The 20,923-nt window shown below is 44.1% G+C and overlaps 1 protein-coding gene across 3 annotated transcripts in view; it reads right to left on the bottom strand.

The window, feature by feature from the left end:
- Positions 1-633: 633 nt before the first annotated feature.
- The window catches only part of SGPL1 (sphingosine-1-phosphate lyase 1), a 65,326-nt gene continuing 45,036 nt past the window's right edge, over positions 634-20,923 (bottom strand). For all 3 annotated transcript variants that reach the window (XM_068547751.1, XM_068547750.1, XM_068547752.1), the window contains 10 exons: positions 20,807-20,883; positions 19,259-19,387; positions 11,961-12,049; positions 9,903-10,008; positions 8,441-8,539; positions 7,660-7,809; positions 6,313-6,551; positions 4,769-4,915; positions 3,695-3,815; positions 634-3,187 (listed from right to left, as the gene is read on the bottom strand). In XM_068547751.1, the coding sequence (XP_068403852.1) occupies positions 3,047-3,187; positions 3,695-3,815; positions 4,769-4,915; positions 6,313-6,551; positions 7,660-7,809; positions 8,441-8,539; positions 9,903-10,008; positions 11,961-12,049; positions 19,259-19,387; positions 20,807-20,883 (1,298 nt within the window). In that variant the 3' untranslated portion in view covers positions 634-3,046. The remainder of the gene's footprint in view (positions 3,188-3,694; positions 3,816-4,768; positions 4,916-6,312; positions 6,552-7,659; positions 7,810-8,440; positions 8,540-9,902; positions 10,009-11,960; positions 12,050-19,258; positions 19,388-20,806; positions 20,884-20,923) is intronic.

Genomic DNA, 20,923 nt, shown 5'->3' with positions numbered 1-20,923 from the left:
CAGAAACTATACGGCAAAGGTGGTATTCCTTGGCTTGATTCTGGCGAAGTGTGAATGGGCTGAGAGCCAGAATGAAAAGCTGGGTTACCTGAAGGACAGAACTTCAGAGCCTGAATAACCCTTCAGAAAGACTTCTCACTTCCTGTTCATAATGGAAGAAGAGGCCCAGTGGTTACGTGTGCAGATATCTGAGGAGTTCCATCGGCTCCCAAACCAAATGTGGGCTTGAAATCAGTGTCCTTTGGTGAAATGGATCCACACTGCCCAGCCAGGTGGAGACCACCCCAGATGGCTCCATCCATCAGTAAGATGTAAGCAGGTGTGGACGAGGGAGGTGACTGAAAACTTAAGACAAGGCCCTGGCCCCAAGCAACTGAAGATGTGAGTTCCAGACCTTTAAACAGGTGTGACCGCCACTCCTGGTGGAGCTGCCAAGGAGAGTGCTTGGAACTGAGCAGAACTGCTGCTCGTCCATGGCTGTGAATTGGTTCTGGTATCAGTGGTCACACACAACCACTTCAACACAAAGGGGCGCTTTCTCACCAGCAGCCGGTTTGGAGCTGCCACCACCACCCCAGTAGGTATCTTCCCTGTGTGCCTAAATAGACAAATGAATATAGTCAGCCACAATGATTAAAATTTGGGACATTTTATTACTTAATTGCTTCTTAAGAGATTATTGCTACAATTAGGAAGGGAGCCTTGAGATGGAAAAGGGGGAGGTTAAAGACAGAAAAGATCTAAAAGAGGCAAGTACCGTTTTCCAAGTATAAAACTGGTCATGTTAAAAGTGACATGGCAGTATATTCATGCGACTACTTAATTCTAACCCAGAAATGAGTACAGTTTTTACAGAGGCCGATGTGACACCTGCTGGCAACAAGACATCATCAAGACATTCCACCCACCTCTGCCAGACTGTTACTCATGTGCACAGGTGTACAGAGTAGAAAGCCCACAAGTGTTGGGTCAGACGGAGGCTCGTGATCATAACCTAAAGTGGCAACAGCAGGTCCCTTTGGAAAACACCATCGTGCCACCCCCCACCGCCCCAAGCAATGTCACAGCACAGAGGAAGGTCCTGGGAGACACCGGAAGCAACAGCACACTCTGCAGGGCACGTGCTTCTCCATTTTAGCAGCTGACAAACCACAGTGGTGCCTGCCGGGTGGTTCTGGGCCCCTGGACTTCCTCTATCCAACCTGAACACACTGGAGATCCAGGGACGGTTCATACACAGTCTCTCTCTCAGGAGGTGCCCAGCAGTTCAGCCACCAGAGGGAACGTGACTCTCACGTCCGAAGGATCTCAGCCTCTAACAAACACAAGCACACCCGAACCATCCTTGGAACCCACAGAAGACAGGATGAACACACCACACCAGCCCTGCAACGACGCGGCCAGCTGGCCACAGTTAGTGTGGAGGAAGTACAGAGCTAAAGAACACTTCAGACAGCCGTGCCAAGGAGCTGGCGGGAAGTCCGGGCGTCGTGGCTCTCCCGGCCGGCGTTCCCAGCGAAGAAGGCTAGAGGAGGCCAGCCTGAAGAGGCTGAATATTCAGGAGTCCCTGAGAGGGGTAGGGGGACAAAGGAAAGTTCCTCCCGACTTGCCCCTACCCAGGTGAAAGCCTCAAGGACTGATCCAGCTCCCCTCGGCCCGGGTCAGGAGCAGCACGTCCCCGTTGAGGAAGAAGGCACAGGGTGTGTCAGCACGAGAGCAGGACACCGGCTCAACCTAGATCAGCGCCCCGTGTGGCAGGCAGAGGGTGGGGAGTGGGCGCAGGGTTGGGTCCTGTCCCTGCGCCACCCTGAGCAACTAGTCTTACGAAGGAATCCCAGGCCCTAGGCCACAGCTGACACTTGCCATCATGTCTTCCTATTCCAGAAAGTTTACCTCATCCTAGCCAGGGCCAAGGAGCTTGCAGTACCTGAGGCTTAACTGCTGTCGTACCTTTGGGAGCTGAATAAAGGGGGAAGAGGCAGGAAGAACACAGAATGGAGAGAGATTTTCCTTGCCTTGGGGGCTCTCTCACGCGCTCCTCACACCCACCTCGGGTAAGTCAAGGCAATTTGTGAAGCTGCTTTGAGCTGCTCCCTCAGGCAAACAAACATGCTTGACGGCTCAGAGCAGCAGGGAGGCGAGGACTGCTGCCAACTCTGGTGACACATTTGAATTTGGGTGCTCACCCCACTCTGATCCTCAGAAAAGTATAGAAAAGGGCCTGGTTCCGATCATCACCAGCCCAAGAGAGTTGAGGTGTGCTCTCACACTGCCAATTCAGAGGGGCAGCGCCAGAGCCCCAGAAGGTCCTAGATTCTCTTCCTCGTCCATGGAAGCAGGAACAAACCAGTGGGAGCATAATTTCCTCAAAGATGATGACAACCAAGTATCAAATGGGAACTGCAGGCACAGACGAGGACCCGCGACTGCTCCAGACCCTGCCTGGGTGGACTGAGCAGATCTGCTGGACCACGCCGGCCCCGCATAACAAGAACAATGGCTGGTCAACCTGTGTCCTCAAGAGACAACACAAGCTGCAACAGAAGGGACCCTGAGACAGCTAACCACTCACAGAGGAGGACTGGAGAAGCCTGCTTAGAGCAGACCTCACCCCCACCGAGGGAAACCTCGGTTATGGAACACTCCCCGTCTGACTAGCCCACCTGCCTGAGGTAACAAAGCAAACCTTTTCCTATCTCGTAAGCTGTAGCCCAGCTTCCCTAAGGAGTCAGGACAGGTCAGAGCTGCCACACCGTGATTAAGTGAAGCCGAAAGCAAGAGAGGTTACAGAAGGAAATAGTTAAAACAATTCCCAGGGTAACATTTAGAACAAGGGCAAAATAATTACATCATGGAATCCTTTAGAGTCTTCACATTAAAAACCACAAAAAGATGGAAACAAGAATCCTGAGGATCAAGCTGTCTCATGGTCTGCTTCGTTGTGCTCTATGGAGCAAAGACCAGATGTTGAAACCACATGGCCTGTCCCACACCCCGAGCACCTTCTGAAGGCCAGATGCACCTCGGGGCCACAGAGGATCCCAGCTCAGCGGGGTTTTGGAGAACCATTCATCTGGCTGCCCTGAGTTACAGTGTCTGTGCTGAAAAGGCTGTCCAAGAAGACGGAGGACAATTCTGCCACCAGGTTCCTGTCGACTGTAGCCTGGGCCATGCCGTAGATCGCACCCTACAAACCCAGTCAAAGAGTGTCATTAGAGACGAGGGGTTCGGAGCAAACAGCGCTGTGGTCATGCACTCCTTCTCCCACCATGCCCCCCTCCCCAGCCCAGGCACTATTCTAGCAGAAAGGCATAGGATGTTTTGCACAGGCATTTGCCAGTCTGCCTATCTGCCTAAAGAACTGTCCTATGGGATTTGGTGTAGAAAATTCCGGAGGAAACAGGCTTATTGCCTTTCCCGTGTCAAAATTTTCTTTTTAAATGGACATTACCACCACCTGCCTTTGTACAGCACTTTCAAATTTACAAGGTGCTTATTATATCTAGCATACCTCATTTGAGACTAAAACAAACCCTGGGAATGGGTGAGCAGAGATCATCAGTTCCGACTAATAAGGAAAGAGGTTTGTGGATAAGGGACAGAGGCAGGAACAGACTGGAGGTCATCTGATTCTTTCAAACCCACCAACACCACCTAAACTTCCACAGGAGGAAAAAACCCCAAGTCTCCCTACCATTCCTGTGGTCTTTGCTTTCGGATTCTTCATGATTTGAGTGACAGATTCCCGGATGTCCTTTAGGAACTGTATCGCTACTCGCTTACGGGTGTGTACCAACGTGATGCAGAAATGTATGCTATGCGAGAAGAAAGACAAAGTGAGACGAATCGTGGAAAAAGAGGGGGGAAAAAGTTCTGAACTAAGCAGCCCCAAATACAGGAATTTATTGATTGCTTCTTCATGTTACTCGTGACAGGTGTAGTCAAAGCGCTCCTAGTCCTGGGCATCAGGGCTGTCAAGCATGGGCTGGCATGAGGGCTTCACACCCTCAGTGTGACCAAGAACCACCCTGGTAAGATGAATACAGCTGGCTGTTCTGTCCTGCCCCTCCCCTCAGAAACTGTCCACTGCTGTTCCTTCAACCATGTGACAACCCACAAGACGCTTTTACCTTAGGTGATAAACCCTCATGGGGCTAGGGCCATATGGCTGGGGTCTCGAAGGTCTTCAGGGCAAAGAAGAAACTGACTGCCCCTGAAGGGAGATGGGGGTACAGCGGGATTGTGAAGAGGAAAAAACAGAATCCAGATGGGATTGGCAGTGGCACGACACATGAAAGGATCGGGGGGTGCGTGGAGGACACTAGGAGACCTACTCTGTTGAAGCGGAGTGTGTATTTAAAGGCATCCTGGAAGATTAGGTTAGAAATGCCTATGGAAGGAGACAGCAGCCGGCCTGAATGATTACAGGCCCTTGATTAGAGGCCCTCCGTTACTCAGGTCATGAGAGCACCTGCGGATGGGACAGAACAGAGCCCAGAAAGAGAGCAAGTGTGTGTGTGTGTGGGGCGGTGGGAGACGATCTCATGACCGACCACTCGTCTCAAGGCTGCCACCTAATTTGCCAGAGTTTAAAGCTAACAGTCTTTGTTCTTGATATTGAATAACTCCAAATGGCAAGACAGACATCCTAAGATACTACAGTTGCCACTAAAGTGCTGAGCTCTAGCAGTCACTCTGTCTACTTCAGGTCACCTTGCTGCCCAAGTCCTTCAGCAGTCATGGAGCAAAGGAAAGTCTTCAAGCTCACCTGGGTGGGAACTGCAACTGGTTCAAGCTCCAGCCTTTGGCATTCATCAGGTTGAATAGTCGGTAGATGTCAAAATCATGGGAGCCCAGAGCAATGACTGACAATTGAGGATTCCCAAAAACAAAGATGCCTTTGATATTTTCCAGTCTTAAAACAAACAAAAGGAACAAAAAGGAAATTCAGGCACGTACATTCTTCTGGTCATCTCATGTCTCCCTTATAATAAATCTAACCTTTGGGGGCTTAAGTTTTCTCATAAGGTGGCTAGACTGAGATCAGTGGTTCCTAAATATTAAAAATATTTAAAGGCTCAAACCCCACTAGATCCAGTGAATCAAGACTGTTGGCTCTTGACCTGTCTGCCCAACTCCCAAATTATGATATGCCCCCCAGGGGTATCTGAGGGATAAACAATGTACTTTTTTGTAAATCCTGGAAAAATAATCCATCTCTCTTTAAAAAAAGTCATCCATGTAGGGCTTCCCTGGTGGTGCAGTGGTTAAGAATCCGCCTGCCAATGCAGGGGACACAGGTTCGAGCCCTGGTCCAGGAAGATCCCACATGCTGCAGAGCAGCTAAGCCCATGCACCACAACTACTGAGCCTGCACTCTAGAGCCCACGTGCCACAACTACTGAAGCCCGCATGCCACAACTACTGAAGCCCGCATGCCTAGAGCTCGTGCTCCACAAGACAAGCCACTGCCAATGAGAAGCCCGCTCACCGCAACCAAGAGTAGCCCCCCACTCGCCGCAACTAAAGAAAGCCCGCATGCAGCAACAAAATAAAAAAAATAATAAAGTCATCCATGTAATCCCTAAAGCAAGAAATGGTACAGCACTTCTCAGCAGGTGGGTGTATCAGGACCATATGCAGGCCTTTTTCAAGTGAGCCGTGCCTACTGCCTGCTTTCATTCACCCTCAAGATCGTGAAAAGGCCTCCCCAATCCTGGTGACACAAGGAGAGCCAGGCAGGCGACACACAAAGAGGTGTGTTAGACAAAGCACACAAGCTGGTTCTAGCCTGAACCCCAGATTTCACCACCCCTTCTGCCCTCCCCCTCTCCAGTTCTTCTCTTACTCCAGCGATTCTCCAAGTGTGACTCAGACCAGGAGCATTAGTGTCCACTGCGAACTTTCGGAAATGCAAATCTTCAGACTCCCGTTCCAGACCTACTGAGTCAGAATTCTAGGAGTGGGGCCCGGCAATCTGCATCTTAACAAGCCCTCCATGTGACTGATTAGGATTCAACCTCAAGTTTCGAGAACCACTGTCTTAACCATTAAGCTGTACATCAGCACCTGGTAAGAGCTGCCAGTTGTTAGGGACATCCTTGGAGACAAAATGGCCTACAGATGAAGCCCGGGTGTGGCCTCCAAGTCACAGCACGGCAAGGGAGCTCACCCCCCCAGGCCAGCACCACACTCCTAAGCTGCGGGGCCTGCAGACGGGCTGGAGCTGTGGCACTTGGCCTAGCAGCTGCCTTGAGCCTAAAGCAGACAAAGCAAGCGACACGGCAGAGCCCCCCAACCTTCCACACATACTCTGACTTGAGGAAGCGAGTGGTTTTGATGATCTGCTTGGTAGCTTCAACGTAGCCGCTCTCACCGAAGTACATCAGGGCGGCCCAACAGGCTGCACTGATGCCACCAGGCCGTGAGCCCGCGATGGTTGGGGAAGCGTAGATGCCGCCCTGCCAATCTGTGTCAACGAAGAACTGATAGTGCCTGTACTTCTTGTCAGAGTACAACACCACTGAAGAGCCCTTGGGGGCGTAGCCGTACTGAGGGGGAGAAGCAGACAGGTGAGTGTACAGTTCCATGCGGCAGACCTGCCCCAGAGCTCTCGTCATGCAGATTCCCCCTGTCAGTTTCCCTGTGTTCCCACTCACATTAAGATTTCCAACTTATTTATTAAAGAGTATAAGAAACTTCAGGGGGGTTCATGGGGCTTAAATTCTCTATTTTAGGAATGAGGACTCTGAGGCCCAGGAAAAACAATGTCTTGTCTAGTTAATGGGTTTGCTTCCTACCTCTCATGCAGCATAGAGTTTTCCTTATTTAAGACAGTACCCCAGGGTGGTATGTCAGGATGGAAGCAAAGATAAATTTCCACTGGGAGCCAGGACAGGATGGAACTGAGGTCACTTGGAGCAACTAGAATCACGATCTGACTCCCTTTCCATCTTTTTTGCTTAGTATCATGCTTCCTTCTTAAGAACACCATGGTACTCAAGATCTAGAAGCTATTTAATCCAGCTTTAAAATGAACTATGTACTTCACGAGTGTGCCCTCCTAATTAACTCACTGAAGCTAGCATGTGACTGATGTTACCCCCTGAGCCACACAAGGAGGACAGGAAGAAAAAGGGCACTTTGCCTCAGTCCACCAGGGGTGGCAGGCATGGACACTCCAAACATTACATCCTGAGCACATAAGTTCATCCCTTTTTCAAAAGGACTCTTCCAGTGATAAACCCCAGTCACGCAGGTACCGGAGCCCCAGGAGCACGGGGGCTGCAGCTTCAGCATACCTCCCCTTAGGAACTCTGGTATCAACCTCACCGCCTCCCCCACCCCCACGGATCTCAAGGCTTCAGGGAACCTTTGTGTAAGGGCCACTACACTAGCATGTCCCAGTTACATACACTCACTGGATACAGAAATTCTCCTAGCTGTGACATAAAGATAACAGGTTCCTTTTCACTACTGCTGGTCACCTCTAGCACTGTCCCTTGTCATATGAATCAGCTGCCTTGGTGAGAGCAAAGAGCCAGATTTAATTTTATATTAATGGGGGAAACTAATGCTTTAACCGATTTATTTTATTGGGAGCAGTCAAAATAATCAACTGTCTACTTTGATTAACATGTGGTCTCTTCCCTCGCTCACCTTATGAGTATCAGCTGAAATGCTGGTCACACCTTTCACCCGGAAATCAAATGGTTGCTCCAGTGGGTATCCGGCTTTCTCCATAAAGACGATGAGGAAGCCCCCCAGACAAGCGTCCACATGAAGAGGTATTTTGTATTTGACAGCCAGCTAGTTCCAAAGAGCATAGAGAGTATCAGTTATAGCCCTACAACAAAAACTTTGCAAGACACGGGTGGAATGGTGGGATACAGGCCCGAGGCATTAGGTACTGTCTTACATGTTTTAAAAATCTGGCTATTTTTGACATTTTTAATAAAGCTTGTCTGTCAAATGTAGTTAGCCTTCAAAATAATTCATCTGAAAGTGGTTTCTATTTTATATTTAAATACGCAGGGCCTCAAACTCACCTGCAAAATCCAGCAAGAAATGAGAAGCACTCTGATTTAGGCTGGGGGCGGGGAAGGAGGGAGGGGTGCTCTGGGGCAGCACGGTGGGCTCTGGCAGCCATGCCCTAAATGGAGATTATTTCCTGAGCTGAATCAAAATGTCAGTACTGCTTCAGAATGTCCAGTTTAAACAAAGGCTTCCTCCTCGTGTTATCCCTCCCCCGCAGCAGAAGCTAGTCGCTTTCAGAGGCTTGGGCAGAGCTGTGCAGCTTGTCACGGGGCGGATGAGAGCTGTTCATCACCACTGGGCTAGAATCCAAACTCAAAATCGCTTCTTTTTGCCAAGTACCGCACCATTAGATTCTACTTTAAAATCTCAGTCTGCCTGCCTAGTAGTCCATTCTCGCACATACCTTGGCCACATCAGGGACAGGATCTATCACACCGTGAGGAAACTGTGGGGCAGAACAGACGAGCATGGCAGTGTTCCTGGAGATGGCTCTTCGCATTGCCTAGGGGTTTAAAGTTGAAAGGAAAGTGAGAAGCCACATCACAATTCCTCCTCTCTCCTGCCACCAGGAGCAATCTAGGTACCAGCCTCGAGTTCCAGTTCCACTAGCACCCCCACTTCACCTCTCCAACCTGGAAGAAAACCACCACCCTGCCGTGCTGGCCGGATACAAACATTTGGGGGAAACAGTCTGAGAGCACAATACAAAAACAGCAGAATCACTGTGAGGGTAATAAAAAAGAATATTGGGCTAAGAGGCCAAAGAGCCAGATGTGAGTCCTCGCCCCACCTATTAGCAGTGAAGCCTTGAGGAAACTACGTAACTTCAGCCAGTGTGTTTCCTCGGTTGCAAGAACACTAACAGCTTCTATGACCTCCCCAGGTTGTCATGAGGCTCAAATGCGATTCTGATAACACTCTGAAAACTACAGAGTTCTTCTGTGTAAATGCAAGGCATAAAAATAATTACTAAAGGAATATTACTCTGGCTTAGAAAATCCTGCCATTTGCGACAATGTGGATGAACTTGGAGGACATTACGCTAAGTTAAATAAGCCAGACACAGAAGGACAAATACTGCATGATCTCAGTTATATGAGGAATCTAAAACAAACTCATAGATGCAAAGAGTAGAACTGTGGTTGCCAGGAACTGGAGGATGAGGGAAACGGGGAGATGTTGGTCAAGGGGTACCAAGTTCCAGTTGTGCAAGATTAGTAAGTTCTGGAGATCTAATGTAGAGCCACGTGACTATGCTGAACAATACTGCACTGTATAGCTGAAATCTGCGAGATCTGCAGGGTGGTCTTAAGTATTCTAACCATGAAAAAAGAAAATGGTAACTACGTGAGGTGATGGAGAGGTTAAATAGCTTGACTGTGGTGATTATTTCACAATGTATACATATATCAAAACACCAAGTTGTATACCTTATACACAATTTTTTACTTGTCAATTAGTTAATACCTCAATTAAGGTGGGGGGGGAATAATGCTAGTGCTAATAAATTGTACAGTTTACTTCTGAAAAAAAAATTACTATTATAATGGCAATGGTACTAATTCAGGCCAATCGAAAACAACAGTGAGAGTCTTAGGGCTAGTTAGTCCTGGCTCATTTTACAGACAGAAGAGAAAGTGATGGTGCTGAAGCAAAACCCAGGTCTTTAAAGTCTCAAGTTAGTCTCATCTTCCTATTAGAGTTTATGAAAAGACTGACGCTGCAGTGACTCACCACTGCCAGTGGCAGTTTTTGCAAGTCTGGCTACTACAATCAAAGGCATTTTGAGCCTATCTATCTGTGTGTGACACTGGAAACTGCTTCTTGCAGCCCAAGACAGACAACAGCCCTTCATAGGAACTCACCCGAACATCCACCTCCATCACTTTGTTCAGTGGAACCCGTTTAATCTTCATCCCAAAATAGTTGGCTGCTTTGTCAAATGCAGCATGGGCACTCTGGGGGGCTACACTAAAGGACAGGGAAGAAGAAAACAGTGAAATTCAAATCAAAACAGGGTTCAAGAGATAACATGGTTAGCAGCTAATCTAAATCACCAGGAAGAAACTTCTGATTATTTTTAGTCCAATTTTTAAAACTGTTTATATTGTTTTATTTTTCTTTTTAAGCATAGACAAAAAGAGGTCAACTGATTTTCTAGAGAAACCTTCTCCCTACTTCTTCCTGCTACCAAATCATTTTGGTAGCAGGAAGAACTTGGAAATAATGCCACATGGAGGGATCCCAAGCATAAATCAGGGCTGACAGGGAATCTGGATCCGATCAACATGCGGTCGAACCCTCTAGCGGTTGCCTACCCAAAGGCGGGTACCTCAGTCAGGAGCAAGCTTCCTGACACAACACGTGTTCAAGCAGAAAACATAAGAGTGCTCAGCAGGGATATTAAAGCAGCAGTCAAGCATCAGATCAGTGGTCTTCTCCATCTCTGAAAGACCATAATCCTATGAAAAACTAAAATCCCCATTTTTCCTACATATTTGGGAGCAGCATTTCAAACAGTATTGAAAAAGGAAACCAAGTCATTTGCTTTCAGACTTCCCTCAATTACTCCTCTCTTACAATTAATCTGTTCCCTTTAAGGCAGAAAAATCACTATCACTGAATAAGTACCAAGCATCAAAGATTCATGCATGAAGAGAGATGGCAGCCTGACTTACTCTCTTAGGCTAGGTATGAATCACAGCATGAGATCATGTACAACAAAATCCTTAGTCACTGACACTTGTGGAAAAAAATTAACCCAAAAGATGTGGTATAAACACACTGTACAAGGAGGGAACCTAGAGAAAAAAAAATGTGACCAAGTATCAAAATTATGTCCATGGGGTGGCAATATGGGTAAATCTCAAGAAGAGTTTAAAAAATTTTCCTCCCAGAACACAGCTGTCAGGCTGAAATTTTCTTAGGGAGCACCCCGAAGCAGCCTATTATATTTACGTAACTTTCACTGAACTAAGTAGAGCTTTCCTTAGGTGCGAGATAAACTTATAGCATCACAGAATTCAAAGATGTACTCCTATAACTCTGTCAACTTTTAGAAAAAGGATCTTGTTCTTGCTTGCAATATAAACCATGTATAAATCTGGGTGGTTGGGAAAGGGAATGACCTCCAATATTAACTAGCAGATCCACTTAGGACTTTGCTGAATGTGAAGGATAATGGTCAAGGGCACAGGACTGACTGGAGAGAAGAGGAGTGGAATTACCAGAGGAAGACAAGAAGCAGAAAACAGATTATCAGGCTGTTTCACACAGCAGTATTCCACACAGACAAACCTAAAAGGGGAAAAAACCCAGCCACACATACAGTCAAGCCCTCTGTATCCATGAGTTCAACCACCCAAGGAAGGAAAATATTCAGGGGGGAAAAAGTTCCAAAAAGCAAAACTTGTATTTGCTGCATACCGGCAACTGTTTACATAGCATTTACACATTAAGTATTCTAAGTAATCTAGAGATGATTTAAAACCATATGGAGGGGCTTCCCTGGTGGTGCAGTGGTTAAGAATCCACCTGCCAATGCAGGGGACACGGGTTTGAGCCCTGGTCCAGGAAGATCCCACATGCCGCAGAGCAACTAAGCCTGTGCGCCACAACTACTGAGCCTGCGCGCTAGAGCCCGTGCTCCGCAACAAGAGAAGCCACCACAATGAGAAGCCTGCGCACCTCAATGAAGAGTAGCCCCCGGCTCACCGCAGCTAGAGAAAGCCTGCGTGCAGCAACGAAGACCCAATGCAGCCAAAAATAAATAAATTTTTTTAAAAAACCACTATGTGGAGGATATGCATAGGCCATATGCAAATACTATACCACTTTATATAAGGGACCTGAGCATCGAGGATTTGGTACCCATGGGGGTCCTGGAACCAATCCTCCATGGATACCAAGGGAACTGTACATACATTTCTGGAGTTTTGATCCCATTCTCGAAGGCCAGTTCCCGATAAGCTTTACAGGCCATCAGAATACTTTCTGTCCCCCCGGAGGTCACCTGTAATAAAAAAGAGAGGCCATCTGTGGAAGGGAGTTGGGGATAGCTATCAGCATGCACTTCCTGCCTTGATCTTGAGGGTATCTGACGCAGAAACAGCTGAGCTCTTGGATGCATGCTGCAGAGCAGACGCTTCTGTCCGCCAGAAGGAAAATTTGACTTTACTGGCTAAGCCCAATCTTGCTTCAGGAGAAGAATAAAAACTACTAAATGATTAGAAGCTCCACACTGTATGAACACATGTACATCTGCCCAGATCCCATCTGTGCACAATCCGCCTACATTTCTGTTGTTCGTCCAGTTGCAGATAGCATAGGGCATTTTACCCCATCCAAAAGCATCAGGATTACTGACTTTGATTTAAATTTTTAATGCCCATTGAAGAATGTGAAACTGTGAAGTTACAACTCTAGTCAGCTATGCAATACATTAGAAGACCAAGAAGAGACACTCAGATATTCCAAAGTAAACTTGTGGTTTTGACAAGTTTGAAACACACAAAAAAGGAGAAGCCTCTACTTAGAAGCTTGTTAACTTACTTATCTGAAATTAAAAAAAACAAATCCTAATGTTTTTAAAATGAAGAAAAATGTTTTCCTGAAGCTAGGCCTAGCACCTCTGATACAGGCGAATTTCTTTACCAGAATTGATACAAAAATACTCAGAGGTCATTTCATTCATCTTGTTTTCCTCACTGGACTACAAAACTCATGAAGGTGGGGACCATTCTGTTCATGACAATATTCCTGGCACCTAGCTAGTAGCTGACACCTACCAGACCCTCCATTAACATTTCTTAATGCCTGATTTGACTCTCAGTAAACCATGACCAATACAGGCATGTCATACCCATCTGGCAATCCTTTGATAACATCTAAGAATGAAATAATTTCAAAACAAACAGAAAAAAAAAAAAGCCATAGCACTGAGCTAGGTAGATATTTCCTTAGATTTGTCATCTCCAAAGATTCATATAATCTTAGAAAGCTTTTCCATTTTACAGGTAAGAAAACTGAGCCCCAAAACTGAGAGACTAAGTGATTCACCCAATGTCATCCATCTTTTGATAAAAAGTAAAACTTTCTATATTTTCATATTTAGTGTAACTTAACATGAGATGAAATGAGAGCAGGCGATGACTGAAATTTCCTGAAGTAATATCCACATATAAGACAAAAATACCACAGGATACAAAATCCCAGTGGAGGGACTTCCCTGGTGGCACAGTGGTTGAGTCCACCTGCCAGTGCAGGGGACATGGGTTCGAGCCCTGGTCCGGGAAGATCCCACGTGCTGCGGAGCAGCTAAGCCCGTGCGCCACAAATACTGAGCCTGCACTCTAGAGCCTGTGAGCCACAACTACTGAAGCCCGCACGACTACTGAAGCCCGCGCGCCTAGAGCCCGTGCTCCGCAACAAGAGAAGCCACCGCAATGAGAAGCCTGCGCACCGCAACAAAGAGTAGAACCCGCTCGCCACAACTAGAGAAACCCCGCGTGCAGCAACAAAGACCCAACGCAGCCAAAAAAATAAAATACAAAATCCCAGTAGTCAGGAATTATATGGAAGATTAGCTGAGAAGAGTCAGTCATTTTGTAATTGAGGAAGCCTTCAGGAAACATGTGACCGTCATCCACACAGTAAGGCACTGAACTCGGGCACAGGACACTTGTTTGTAGGTCTCTGCATTTCTCTGCTTACAGTTGAGGTCAGCGCTGCAAATCGCAGCATGTCCTGTGGTCCAGCGTAAAACCTCAGAACATCACATGAGGAACCAAGCCAGCTGTGAAGGAAGTCGGGAAAGGATCAAGTCCTCAGTGCATTGATCTCTCACTAAGGTCCAGTAATGACCTAAGCAGAAATATTTCCAAACCCCTAGTCACTCACTCACTTCACATGTCCTATTTTCAGTCCAATAACTAATCCAGTCAACATCATTATCTGTTAGGCAAACACCAGTGTACTTTGGACTGTAAAAGCAGGAACACCTAAATTTTACTTCGAATTTTTATTTCTGATCCCTAAATTCTGTGTTCAAATATGCTGCTACTCTCCCATTTCCCTCTACCCCTGGCACCAACCCCTCCAAAAATGGAAATCTAATTCTGAAGTAAGAAGACAGAGGCCTCAATAACTACTTATTACGTTAGTCAACATCTTTCAACATTTTTAAAACCTCTCACTCTAATATATGACATCTAAGTCAGAAAACAAGAGAACAGGTCCTATTTGGAAATTTTTCTTTTAGATACTGTTTGGACCTGACGGCATTTGCACAAGCCAAGACTGTTTCCCATGGCAACCTAATTTCTTTCAGTATATAAAGTCACCTCTCACCCATTCTAACTGGGGCAAATGAAGCTAATAAAAGGACAGTTTAAGGTTGAAGAATAAAGAATGACAAGAGCTTAATACCTTAGTTGGGAACAGGCTAAAGACTGCCCAGCCAGCTGGCCGTGTCCTCTTGTTTCCCACCTCTGAACTCTGAACTTTCTTCACCAAAAGTGGCTCATCGAGAGAGAGAGAAACAGAGAAACTCACATAATCCCAGAGGTAATTAGTTCTCTTATAAAAGTCTAAGTATCAGAAGAGACTGGGGATCTTAAGACTCTATCTTTCCTTCTCCTGACCCCTGACACAGCACTAAAAAGGGTCCTAATGGGAGAGGCATGGTTTAACTGTAGCAATGCAAAAACCCCCCCAGAGTTGGATTTCTGGATTAAGATGGAAGACTGAAACTACTTCACAGATTTTCTCTCCCCTAGTACGTGCAAGAATAAAGGAAAAAAGCAGTAAAACCCTGCAATAACAACAACCAAACAAGGAAAGAGAGGGAAATACTGATGATGAGAAAAAGAAACAAGTTTCTAAAGCACAGCAAAGAGTAAAACCCAGTTCTTAATCCCTCCTCCAAGACATGGAAATTGTCCGGGTAAGTCAGCAAAACCCTGAGAATTCTCATTAATACCCCCCAAATCTTCAGAGAAGCAAATGGAGGCGGTTTCTTTATCGTCAGATGAGCGGGTGATAGACATAGCGGCTGGGGAGAGAGAACACCAGGACTGACTCTTTAAAGTGAAGACTCCAGGGATACAGGATGAGCTAAAGAAATAAAACCCAAAGAGTATTATTCTCTTCCAGCTAGGCAGAGTGAACTCTAGTAGGTAACTTTTAACAAAATCTCAGAAGAGGCCTAGATATTCTAATACAGGTGGAACAAAGCTTTACCCAAGCCTTGCCTCTCAGACAAGAAATGACCCACCATGCATCAGAACAAACAGAATGTCTAGAGACAGTCACCGAAGCATGAGCCAACATGAAAGAAATGGCCTGGTAACTATGCAAACATATAAAAAGAAAAAAAGGTAGCCTGCAAAATAAAGGCCAACTCAGAAGGAAATTCCTCCTGTTTCTCACTATAGGACAATATGATAAGAACATGAATTCAAGAAAACAAAAGCTGAAAGACTGGACACTGAAACAGCAGAACGAGACCACAGACCTGAAATAAAAACCAAAGTACCAAGTAGCATGATTCCAGAATTACTAAATACATTAGGAACAGCACGAAACAGACTAAACACTGCTGAGAATAAAAATATTGACTTAGAGGATAGGTTTAAGGTAAATTTAGTGAACCCAGGTAAAAAAGAGATTGAAAGCTCAGTGCTGCTCTACATTTGCAGAACTGTGTCCAGCTGGCTAGTCACAGATAACCAAAAGGCGTTCAGAGAGGAAGGACGGGCATGGGTGGAAACCTGCGAAATCATATTCTCTAAGAAAAGCAGAGAATCCTAGGAAAACTGTGGTGAAGAGAAGATTCAGGGGGAAAGAGGCTTTCAAGTATACAAAGGTCTCCCACATGGAAAAAAACAATCATGGAACTTCGACTTCCAGCAATATACATTATATACCTTGGGTAACCCTCCTTACTAGAACTAAAAAAGCCTGATAAAACATTAAAAAATATTTTTACATCCACCACTGAGTTAACATAAAGGAACACACTGAACACCTAAACAAAGCAAAATCAAGAATCCTACAAGATAAGTGAATGTCAAAGCTGGTTTTAACTTTGAGGGTTATTGCCAACTCCTAGATCTAGACCTCAAACTCCCACTTTGACAAATAAACAGGAAATAAATGTAGGGCCTGCTCAAGATAAGGAATCTAAGAGGGGATGGCTGAAAACAGAGACTTCATCCACACTCTTAGCAGTACAAGAAATAAACCCTGCTGGTACAGAAGAGAACAGCAAGAAAAATTACTTTTCTCAACCCAGATGCTCAGGGTAAAGAAAAATAAGGATCTCTCAAGAATGTATGCCAAGACAGCTTTTATTTGAGTTTGTGGTCTGAGTTCAGACTACTTCCATAGTACAAAACTAAGAGCTGAAAATCAGACTTAAATTGGTTCCAGTGTGGCAGCACTTCCCAGCAAATCCCCAGTAACTGGCAGAAGTAAATACAAAAATACAGATCTTCTCTGGAAGAACTTAACTTCAATCTAGGACTCAAAGTTAAGTTTCCAAGAAAATGAGTGACTCACAGAAAAAAAAACAAAACACAAATATAAGGATACAAGACAGCGTAAGTGAAACCAGCAGAAGCAGACAGGTAAGGCTCATGAATAATGGAATTATCAGACATAGGCTATAAAATAATTATGTGTAATATATTTAAGCAAAGCATAAGACAAGGAAAGGGACTACAAAGAACAACCAAGCAAATTCAAAAAAAAAAAAAAGAACCAAACAGAATTCTCAAGAATGAAAAACACAGTAAATGAAATGTAAAAACCCAATGGAAGAACTAAAGAGTAGTTTATACACAGCTAAAGAGGGAATTAATAAAACCCCTGCACGTATCACCCAGCTCCAACAATTCTCAACTCATAGCCCATCTTTCTTCTAACTGCAACTGCCCCAGCCATTGTTGCTATTGAGAACATCAGTTGTTCTAAAAGTTAAACCTTTACAGGTTATCGATTTTTTCTGGCTGCTTTTAAATACCAACTAGAGGTGTGTTAGCCTTTCTCACTCTATCATTCATGTCTCAACTTTCTATTTGTCTCTCCAGGTTTTATTCTGGTTAATTTTTAAAACTGTCTTATTCCATAAATTTGACTTAGGAACCATGTAAATATTTTACATGGCTATAAATGAACTAGGGCTCCTTGAACGTACGGCTGATTCTGGGTCTGGAGCAGGAAATGTAAAAGGTAAACCTGGAATATTTCATCAAATAAAAATTTTGTCCAAAAAAATATTTTGTCCAAAAAAAAGAAGAAGGAAGGAAAGGAAGCTTGCAAAGACTACTTGAGTCATGCAAAAAGACCCAGGAGCCAAAATTGAGAAGTTCCCACTGGCCAAAAATGGAGTAATTTGAGTATCATTCTGAGTGACAGCTACAATAGACTGACACACACACACTATTCTATGATTCATCCACCCCATTGTTGATAAGCATTTGAATTATTTCCAGTTTTTAGCTATCATGAACAATGTTGCTATGAATATATATCTATCCTGATACACACATGTACGTTTTTCTAGAATATATCCCAAGTAGTGGCATATCAGGGTCATAAGATACGGGTATCTTCAACTTCACTGGATAAGGCCAAACTGTTTTTGTGCTTAACCTGTGGTCTCTTAAAAGTTCACAGAGCCTGTCATACAGAGTGAAGTGAAGTCAGAAAGAGAAAAACAAACATCATATATTAACGCATATATGTGGAATCTAGAAAAATGGTACAGATGAACCTATTTTCAGGGCAGGAATAGAGACGCATGTGTAGAGAACGGACATGTAGACGCAGAGGGGGATGGGAAGGGTGGGACGAATTGGGAGGTTAGGATTGATATATATATACTACCACACGTAAAACAGATGGCTGGTGGGAACCTGCTGTATAGCACAGGGAGCTCAGCTCGGTGCTCTGTGATGACCTAGATGGATGGGATTCGGGGGGGGGGGGTGGAAGGGAGGTCCAAGAGGGAGGGGATATAGGTATACATATAGCTGATCCACTTCGTTGTACAGCAGAAACTAACACAACACTGTAAAGCAACTATACTCCATTAAAAAAAAAAAAGTAAACTGAGCAACTGATCTTCAGAAGAAATTATTTTAAAAAAATATTTAGTGAGGCTTAAAAAAAAAGTTCATCAAGAGTCTAATGGCACAGAAGAATACCCACGTACTGTAAGTACACTGGCATCTCCCCTCTACATCAACCCGTTCATCTAAATGCCACAAGGGAACCCACTGCTAGATTATGGTTGGTTTTTAACAGTTTTGGAACTTTTGCGGGGAAAATGAATGCCAGGAATACCAGTTTTGTTAGCTACTGAGTATTTGAACATGTTGATTTTCCACGGTGCCAACTTCAAAGTAAAACCCAATGCTGCTTATTGGGAAAAAACAAAAAAGTAACTATAAAATGTTCTCGTCTTTGGATGGGCCCTTCAAAATTAAATTTGCAGACTTTCTAATGATTACAAAAGTATTTGATATGATAGAATTAGCATCTCTAGGTTACCACTACAGCACCCTGGGTTAAATCTAACTATCTTGATAAGCTGAAATTTACTTTTTTCTAGAGAAGGCAATATCAGTTTGTGGTACCAAACCTCAACAGAAGTTTATCAATCACAGTTTAGGAAAACAAACATCTACTGGAAAGAATAGTTGAAAGAAGGAATCCTCATGTGCATCTTTAAATACAATGACACCCTCTTCCTTTATTCCTAAACCAACTGAGATTCGATTTATAGCAAAATAATAAACATCCAGCTCAAGCAAAACACGTATATCAAAAAACTATGAGATGGTTTGAAAAAGTTATATAGATAAGTGGGTAGGTAGGTAGGTGGGTGGAAGAAAGGGAGGGAGAGAAAGAAGAGGAGAGAGCAGATATGACAAAATATTTACATTTAGTGAATCTAGGATGTTCTTTAAACTATTCTGACAACTTAATGTAAGTTTAAAGTTTTTCAAAATAAAAGACCGAAGAGAAAAAAATATCTAGAAGATATTTACCAAAATGTTGATACTCCATGAATTACAAAATCATAACCTTTAAAAATCGCTGTTAATCTGGATCTTCCTACAATAATCATGTATTGTGTAATAAAATGTTTTGAATAAACTCTTCCATTTTAAGCTAAAAAAAATCAGATTATACGATGCCACCTGCATATACTTACACATCCACAGGAATCTGGTCCCCCATTGAATAGGGAACAAGCCATCCTCACAATCTCTGCTTCTATCTTACGTAGTCCTGGGAAGATATCTGGATGCAGCGGATTACTCCATGCAAAATCTCCATAAGCCTGCAGAGAAATGCAAGCAGATGTGAAGACGATTACATTGTATAAAAAAAAAGAATCACGCAAAAAACAAAAGTTTCTAGGTATCAGACACAACACTAGAAACTGGAAAAATGGTAAGATATGTTCCCCAATCTAAAGAAGATCAAAATATAGTGGAGGAGACAGGCATAAAAATTATTTTACAATGTGGTAAGAGAGGAAGTATAAATGCGGTTAAAAGCACAGACTAAAACACCAAACAGCCCCAGTTTGAAATCTTAGCTTTACCTATCACTTCTAGCTGTGTATTCTTAGGTCAGATAACCTCTCTGAGGCTCAATTTCCTCGTATGCTAAAGGGGATAATCATAGTACCTACCTGATGGGGTTCTAGCCATAAGTAAATAAGATCACGCATGCGAAGCACTTTAAGTAGAGTGTCTGGCACAACTATTTTAAGTGCGATACCAGATGTACATACGTACATGAAGGTAAGGGGTCTTAAAGAGGGAATAACGAACATCCTGAGTGGTCTGGAGGTTATCTGTTCAGTGGAACCTTGAGACATGAATAGGAATTCATCACTTAGAACAGGAGGGAAAGGAAAACAACATAGGAGCAAGGTGTACTCAGTAAAGAGAAAAGGCAGTGGTTAGTATTCATAAGGGAAAATAACAGGAATGGTTGAAAAAAATAGGTGGGAGCTGGCTCACAAAGGGACTTGTATTTTCTCCTGCATGAGCAGCTTGAGTTTTGTCCTGTATATAATGGGAAGCCACTGAAAGATTCTTAAGCGTAGAAGTAAGGTCAGGGTATTACGTCAGGATACAGCTGAGCAAAACCTATAATATTTAGTAAGGTATGCACAGTTTCATAGTTACAATAATCAAACACAAAGACCTTAGAGACCAGCAGTCCAATGCCAATTTTATACGACAAAGTGGGGTTTAAAAAATAAATTTGATTAGAAGTGGAAGAAGCTAAAGGCAATTTTAAAGTCAACAAAAAATGAGAATTATTTGAATTATAATTGAGACCACTGCTCATTCTCAGATCACGTGATTTGAGACTCATGTAGTACAGGAAATTATGACCCAGTTTCCATCTCTTGTCTCTTCTGATCCAACAAAATATATCTTGTCATTAATAATATCAAATGATGGACTACCTTCCCTACTATCTGCCTTCTACACAGGGCGTCTGTGAAGCCTGGAAACATAAGTAACATTTTACTTTTTTACAGATTGAAGATGTCTTTGATCAATATTATGCATATTCGCCTATGTCTGGGTAAAGAGACACTTTCTAAACCTCTTTAGTTTTATTTTAACAATAAACTTTCATTAAGTAATTTTTTTTAATTACAAAAATAAGGAGAAAAAAATGCAGTAATCTAAACTGGCAGAGCCACACTCCCTTCAAGTACTAGGCACTCACTCACCTTCACAAGGAGTTCAGTGAGCTCCTTCTCCCCACTGTACACCGCTCCGGAGGCTTTCCCTTCTTGCCACAAGACATCTACAGAGAAAGGGAAGACCACTGGATCAGTAAGCAGGAG

This window comes from Eschrichtius robustus, chromosome 7, assembly GCF_028021215.1.
Source record: "Eschrichtius robustus isolate mEscRob2 chromosome 7, mEscRob2.pri, whole genome shotgun sequence".
Classification (NCBI taxonomy): Eukaryota; Metazoa; Chordata; class Mammalia; order Artiodactyla; family Eschrichtiidae; genus Eschrichtius; species Eschrichtius robustus.
The sequence above is the reverse complement of the archived record's forward strand: the minus strand, read 5'-3'. Positions and strand labels throughout refer to the sequence as shown.